The sequence below is a fragment of the Mycteria americana genome, chromosome 24 (assembly GCF_035582795.1).
Source record: "Mycteria americana isolate JAX WOST 10 ecotype Jacksonville Zoo and Gardens chromosome 24, USCA_MyAme_1.0, whole genome shotgun sequence".
Lineage (NCBI taxonomy): Eukaryota > Metazoa > Chordata > Aves > Ciconiiformes > Ciconiidae > Mycteria > Mycteria americana.
In genome coordinates, this window is record NC_134388.1 from 1,024,100 (window position 1) to 1,031,161 (window position 7,062).

General features: G+C 65.4%; 1 protein-coding gene across 2 annotated transcripts; it reads left to right on the plus strand.

The window, feature by feature from the left end:
• The first annotated feature begins 88 nt into the window (after nucleotides 1–88).
• CACTIN (cactin, spliceosome C complex subunit) lies at nucleotides 89–5,957 on the plus strand. Of its 2 annotated transcripts, none has more exons than XM_075524047.1 (10): nucleotides 89–470; nucleotides 1,133–1,622; nucleotides 2,179–2,274; nucleotides 2,759–2,904; nucleotides 2,989–3,151; nucleotides 3,283–3,400; nucleotides 3,654–3,846; nucleotides 4,201–4,323; nucleotides 4,467–4,759; nucleotides 5,261–5,957. In XM_075524047.1, exons 1-10 carry the CDS (start codon nucleotides 298–300, stop codon nucleotides 5,749–5,751), a joined length of 2,286 nt encoding a protein of 761 aa, XP_075380162.1. In that variant the 5' UTR covers nucleotides 89–297; the 3' UTR covers nucleotides 5,752–5,957. The 2 variants fall into 2 exon arrangements, with proteins under 2 accessions (XP_075380162.1, XP_075380163.1); XM_075524048.1 differs by having other exon boundaries at nucleotides 4,491–4,759.
• Nucleotides 5,958–7,062: the final 1,105 nt, after the last annotated feature.

Sequence of the window (7,062 nt, forward strand, 5' to 3'; positions counted from 1 at the left end):
AGAAAACAGGGACGGGAAGGGCGGGCGCGGCGGGGCGCCGCGCTCCACCCCCGCCCGGCACCGCCTCCCGCCGGGGCCTCGCCGCGGAGCTGCCCCGCGCCCGCCCGGATCCGCCGCCGCCTGCGCGGCCCCCGCCGGGCTCGGGGGCGGGCAGGGAGGCAGGCGGGCGGGCGGGCAGGCAGGCGGGCGGGCAGCCGGGCAGGTAGGCGGGCAGGCAGCCGGGCGGGCGGCCCTGCGCGCCGCCCTGCGCGCCGGGTGCTGGCGGAGGCCCCCGGGGCGGAGCCGCAGCCGCAGCCCATGGGCTCGGGGTCGCGCAGCCCGGCCCGGCGGCGGCGGTCCCGCTCGCCGCGGCGGGAGCGGGGCCGGGAGCGGTCCGACAGCCGAGAGAAGCGGCGGCGGCGCAGCCGGAGCAGGAGCCGGAGCCGCAGCCGGAGCCGGAGCGGGGGGCGTCGCCGGGAGCCGAGCTCGGGGTGAGCGGGGACCGGGCCCGGAGCAGCTGGGCCTCGTCTGAGGGGGGACCGGGCCCGGTGGAGCAGGGAGCCGGGCCTCGGTGTTGCCGGGGCCCGGGAGGAGACCGGCCCAGGTGCGGCCGGGGGGCTCGGGCGGGCCAAAGCAGGCCGCTCTCCGCGCCGCCGGTGCCCGGCCGGGGTGAAGGCGCCGGGAGAGACCGCGGCGGGGCGGGGCGGGGCTGGGCCGACCGGGCCGGGCGCCTTCTCCCGCCGGGCCCAGCCCGGGGCGGTGCGAGGGGCCGCTCCGGTGCGGAGGCGACGCGTCCCCTCGGCCGGCGGCGGGCGGCCCCGCCGGGCCCGCGCTGCGCCACGGGGCGGGCAGGGGCAGGGACCAGCGGAGGCTTGAATACGGCCGGGCCGGCGAGGGGCTTGCGAAGCGCCGTCCGTGACACAAAGCCGGCCCGTTCGGGGTTCTGCTGGGGGCGGCGGGGCAGAGGGGGGCAGGTACCGCCACGGGAGCGCGTCTGAGCTTTCTCAGCTCTGCCGGTAGCGCCGGCTGCGGCTGGGGTCGGTTCTGCCGCATCTGCAGCAGGGAAACGTGCTCTCCGCTGTGGAGCGCCTGTTGCCGGACACGGAGCCGGGAACCACCTCCCAACTGAAATAAGACTTTCCCCCCACCCCAGCTCCGACTCTGGCGATGAGAGACAGAAATGGAAAAAGAAGAAAAGCAAAAGCAGGGACCAGCACCATAAAAGCCAGAAGAAACACCGCTCGCGGTCCCGGGGTCACTCCTCCAGCTCGAGCTCGGAGCGCGAGCGAGACAAGAGGAGAGCCCGGAGCAGAGAGCGGCGGAGGAAGAGAGATGGCTCCAAGTCTTCTGTGTCCTCCGTCAGCTCTCCCTCCCCACCGCGGCCCCGGGGCAGGGAGGAGACAGGGCAGCAGCTGAGCCTCCAGGAGCGCTTGAGGCTGAAGGAGGAGAAGAAGAAGCAGGCTGCGCTCATGAAGGCCTTGGAGACGCCCGAGGAGAAACGGGCTCGCCGGCTGGCCAAGAAGGAGGCCAAGGAGAGGAAGAAGCGGGAGAAGATGGGGTGGGGAGAGGAGTACATGGGTTACACCAACACCGACAATCCCTTTGGGGACAACAACCTGCTGGGCACCTTCATCTGGAGCAAGGTGAGCTCTCCTCTGCGCCCATGTGTTGTAGGAGGCTGCTCGCAGGAGATCACGCCCCTGCGGCTGCCACAGAATAGGAGAGAGGAGCAGTGGGGCATCGGGGGGGACCTTTGCTTGAGGTGGGAACATCTATAACACTAAAAGCAGCCACGTGAGGGCAAAGCGCTCATCTAGGGCAGCAGCTGGGTGTTTCTGACAAGCTCAGTGGGGTTTTACCCCTTTCTCCTGAAGACCAAGGTCTGTAGGAGAAAGGGTGTGGGATCAGGAGGTGGGTCAGGGTGCAGGAGAGGGACCCAGACCTGCTGGGAGCTGCAAGCTGAGTGCTGGGCAGTGTTTACTGGTGTGTTAGCACTCGCCAGGTCGGGTGGCCTCCCTGGGCCGAGCCTGGGTTTTGCTGAGGGGCTTCAGGAGTAGGATTTGAAGGATTTGGGCACCTTCGACAGGATCAGAGCTTGCTGGAGCAGCAGAAGTGGGTGGATGTGGTGGCATTTGCTGGCCGGAGAGGGGCTGTAGAGGTTGCTGGGTTCCACAGCTTCCCTTGGCCATTCTGTTTCAGGCGCTGGAAAAGAAAGGGATCAGCCACCTGGATGAGAAGGACCTGAAGGAGAGGAACAAGCGAATCCAGGAGGACAATCGCCTGGAGCTGCAGAAGGTGGGATCAGATGTCCCCTCCCTCCCTCTGACAGAGAACCCTGCGGACAGCCCAGTTCTCCCAGTCACTCACCTGGAAGTGCCCTTGTTCTTACTGGGGATGCCCTTAGGCTGTAGGATGTAGGATTGGGGGGAGGGCACAGTATACTGACTTCTGCTATGCCAGGGTGAGAAGACTCTTCTCTTGGGGTTGAGTCCAGCTCAGGAGGTGCTGAGGGGGATAAGTGCCAGGTCACAGCACTGAGGCACTCGGTTGTGCCTGTGTCCCCTGTCCTCCAAAGGGCTGGCAGTGAGCAGCAGGCAGCCCAGCCCCACTGGCCCACGCTGGCTTTTCTTCCGCATGGCTCCTGGCTCCCTGGGGAGCCTCGGGCCGATCGCAGAAGCCGAGGCAGCTCAGTGAGCAGGGTTACAGCTGCGTCCTCGAACGGGTGTCCTGCGTGGGTGCCCAGTCCTCATGGCCTCACATCTCCCTCTGCCCCGGGCAGGTGAAGCAGCTGCGCCTGGAGCGAGAGCGGGAGAAGGCGATGCGTGAGCAGGAGCTGGAGATGCTGCAGCGGGAGAAAGAGGCAGAGCACTTCAAAACTTGGGAGGAGCAGGAGGACAACTTCCACCTGCAGCAGGCCAAGCTGCGGTAGGTGTACGGCTTCGCAGGGACGGCCCCGCCAGGGAGCAGAGAGGATGGCAGGCACCACTCGCTGTCCCTCCTCTCACACAGGTCTAAGATCCGGATTCGGGATGGGAGGGCGAAACCCATTGACCTTCTGGCCAAGTACATCAGCGCGGAGGATGATGACCTGGCCGTGGAGATGCACGAGCCCTACACCTTCCTGAATGGCCTGACTGTCTCTGACATGGAGGATCTGGTGGAGGACATCCAGGTGCCAGCTCTGCCGCCCCTGTGCCAGGGCTGGCTGAGGGACAACAGCTCAAGGCTTCCCCCCCTCAGCTCTGCTTCCCTGCCCCTGGTGCGGAGCAGGTGCCCGATGTCCTGCTTGTCTCCTGCCTGCAGGTTTACATGGAGCTGGAGCAAGGGAAGAACGTGGACTTCTGGAGGGACATGACCATCATCACGGAGGATGAGATAGCCAAGCTCCGCAAACTGGAGGCCTCTGGGAAAGGAGGACCGGGTAAGTGGGAGGGCAGAGCCTGGTGTGGGTGTCCAGGGGAGTGTGAGCAGTGGGTAAAGCAGGGCGTAGGGTCTGCCGCGTGCACTCGGGCTCAGAGGGGTTCCCTGGGATCTGCTGGATGGAGGCTGTGGATCTGGCAGCCATCCCCTGCTGGGGTCCAGCCTTCCGCTGTTGGGTGCAGCCCAGGAGGGTCCTGGGTGAAGGCAGGCTGAGCGGTCAGAGACTGACTGGCCGCCCTTGCCTGTCTGTTCAGGGGAGCGTCGTGATGGCGTCAACGCCTCCGTCAGCTCAGACGTGCAGTCCGTGTTCAAGGGCAAGACCTACAACCAGCTGCAAGTGCTGTACCAGGGCATCGAGAGCAAGATCCGGGCAGGAGGACCCAACCTTGACATTGGGTACTGGGAGAGCCTGCTGCAGCAGCTGAAGGCTTACATGGCTCGGGCCAGGTGAGAGCGGGGACTGTCCCTTGGCCAGGGCTGTGGAAAGGGGCAGCGCAGACCCTGCCGTGAGCAGAGTTGGGGAGGCACAAACCCAGAGTCGGTGGTGGAGGGGTTTTATACCTTTTCCAAGATGGTTGGTTCTCCCAAGAGGGGAGAAGGGCTGGACACTCAGTCCCTTCTCCAGCAGCGATATTTACAGTGAGGTCTCCAAGAGGGAACCGAACTGGAGGGTTATTTAGCCCAAAACTGTACAAAACCCAGCAGATTTCTACCTGATGTGGTGGGTGTCACAGCTCTGGGCAGTGTGGGCATGAGGTGGTTCTGCTGGGTGGGACCTGACGGCTCATCTCCTCTTTGCAGGCTGCGGGAGCGGCACCAGGATGTGCTGCGCCAGAAGCTGTACAAGTTGAAGCAGGAGCAAGGTGTGGAGAGCGAACCGCTCTTCCCCATCATCAAGCGGGAGCCGGCCTCCCCCAGCGACAGGTACGCAGCCCTTTCCTGGGGGAGCATGGCCATCCGGGCCTCTCCCATGGGGCACCTGGGACAGAAAATGCAGCCTCGTGCTACCGTCCTTCCATAGACAGACCTCGGGTGAGCAGAGAACAAGGGTACCATCCCCGTCCCAGTTCTCTCTTCTCTCTTCCTTGCAGGCTGGATCCAGAGGAGAGCATTGTGGTACAGCCAGGGCCGTCCTCAGAGCCGGAGGCCGAGCAGGACGCAGAGGCCAAAGGAGAGGCAGAGGGGGAAGCTGTGCTGATGGAGGAGGACCTGATCCAGCAGAGCCTGGACGACTACGACGCGGGGAAGTACAGCCCCCGGCTGCTGGGCACCAACGAGCTGCCCTTTGACGCCCACGTGCTGGAGGCCGAGGAGGATGCGCATCGGCTGCTGCTTCTGCGTCAGCAGCTCCAGGTCACAGGTAGGACCCTCACGGGCAGGCCCTGCGCCTGCCGGCCTCACAGCCTGCCTGGCACGGAGGGCGTGCGTGTGCTTTGGGGTGCAGGGCTGGAGGGGGACGCTGCCCTCGGAAAAGGGCGAGTAAGAGCTGGATCTGGAGCACGCATCCAGAGCTGGCCTGGCAGAGGGAAGCTCCCGGGCGGCGAAAGGCGCTGTGGCCTGGACGAGAGCAGGGAGACGAGGCTCAGAGCGCTGGCGTTCCCTGCGGGTCCCTGCGTCGGGTCCTTCCCCGCTCCCAGCCACACCACCAAGCTGTCTGGGCTGCGGACAAGTGGGAGGAGTTTTGGATGAGTTTTCCAGCACAACTCAGCCCGGTGCCCACCCAGAGTCTGCAGGGCAGCGTGCACATGTCCGTATCCAGCTCCGCATCCCCTGCCCAGCATCTGCACGTGCAGGAGCAGTGTCCCCACAGCCCAGGCCTGGCCGGCACTGCAGGACCAGATGTCACCTCTCCTCCCTACAGGTGATGCCACCGAGAGCGCCGATGACATCTTCTTCCGTAAAGCCAAGGAGGGCATGGGTGCAGACGAGGCTCAGTTCAGCGTGGAAATGCCCCTCACGGGCAAGGCCTATCTCTGGGCTGACAAGTACCGGCCCCGCAAGCCCCGCTTCTTCAACCGGGTGCACACGGGCTTTGAGTGGAACAAGTACAACCAGACCCACTATGACTTCGACAACCCCCCGCCCAAGATTGTGCAGGGCTACAAGTTCAACATTTTCTACCCCGACCTCATCGACAAGCGCTCGACGCCCGAGTACTTCCTGGAGGCCTGCCAGGACAACAAGGACTTTGCCATCCTGCGCTTCCACGCTGGGCCACCCTACGAGGACATCGCCTTCAAGATCGTCAACCGTGAGTGGGAGTATTCCCACCGCCACGGCTTCCGCTGCCAGTTTGCCAATGGGATCTTCCAGCTCTGGTTCCACTTCAAGCGTTACCGTTACCGCAGATGAGGGGCTGCTCAACTCCCCTCCAGACCCCTGGCACAGGGGGGTGGGCAGGGGGGTCTCGTCCCCCGTCACAGGCCACATCCCACGGACGTCCCCAAGGCCTAGCCCAGCACAGGGCCTATTCCTGAGGATTTTCCCTGTCCTTGCTTTTATCCTGAGGGACCCTGAGACTTTGGTACAAATAAATAGGTGTTGTTTAAGCCGTGGCATCCTGTGCGTGGGCACCCCACGCTGCTCAGTACCATGCGCGCTCCTGCATGCCGTCACCAGCCAGTACCACGCTGGGCCAGCACTGGGAGCTCCCCTGCTCCCCTGAGGGCTGGGTAGCGTTGGGGGGAGTGTCCTCTCACCCCCATGCCTCTGGGGTCTGTCACCGCATCCCCACGTGCCCCGTGTGCTCCCCTTGCCCGCGCCAGCCCCCTCCCACCCGCTCCCGTCACTGGTGCCAGACCTGTCCAGCCCAGACGCTCCCCAGCTGGAGCCGCGGTGCCCTCTGCTCCACCTGCCCCCGTGGTCCTGCTGCCACGGACCCCCCTGGGCCCATCGCCCTCCTGGCCGGCCCCGCTTCTGGCACGTTCCCCTGGGACCCAGCTTCCCAGCGTGGGAGCGCCGCCACCTCCCTCGACCCTGGCTGTGGGATGAAAGGGTTCAATGGCTGCGAGGCGTCTGCCTCTGGCAGGGAGGAGCAGCGGGGTGTTAGATGGGATATCGGTTTCCATGGCCTGCAGTCCTTCCCACCACGTGCCCCAGCAGCTCTCTCGCTGCCCTGGGCCAGGGGCAGCCGTGCTCCCCAGACCCCTGTCGCTGAGGTGGGGGTCCCCGAGGGCCTCGAGCAACGCTCAGCGGGTTTCGGGCACCTTGGGGAGCGCTTCAGGGCTGAGTTGGGACTCGCTGGCATCGGTCCCTCCAGGTGATGGCCGTGGGGCACAGCCACATTCGTCTGGGATTGCCCTACATGGCCCCATCCCCACCAGCTCCTGAACCCTCAGGGTGTCCCTGCTCTGTGCTGAAGCAGGCAAGAGGGCATGCCGGTGCGTGAGTAACGCCCGGTAGCGCAGCCTCCAGGAAACCTCTGTCTTGGCTGTGAACTATTGCAGCAAGGTTGTTTCCTCCCCACGGGCCTCACTGCATCCTGCTGCCCGGTACAGCCCCACGGCAGAGGGGCTCAGGAGCTGCCCAGCTTCCCCCAGGACCGGGTCAGAGCCAGCCCTGGCCTCGGGGGCTGCCCCACGGCTGTCATTTTCCCCCATAGCTCAGGGTCACCCTGTCCTGCTGCTCTCGGCACCACTGGCAGGATCCAGCCCTGCAAACACC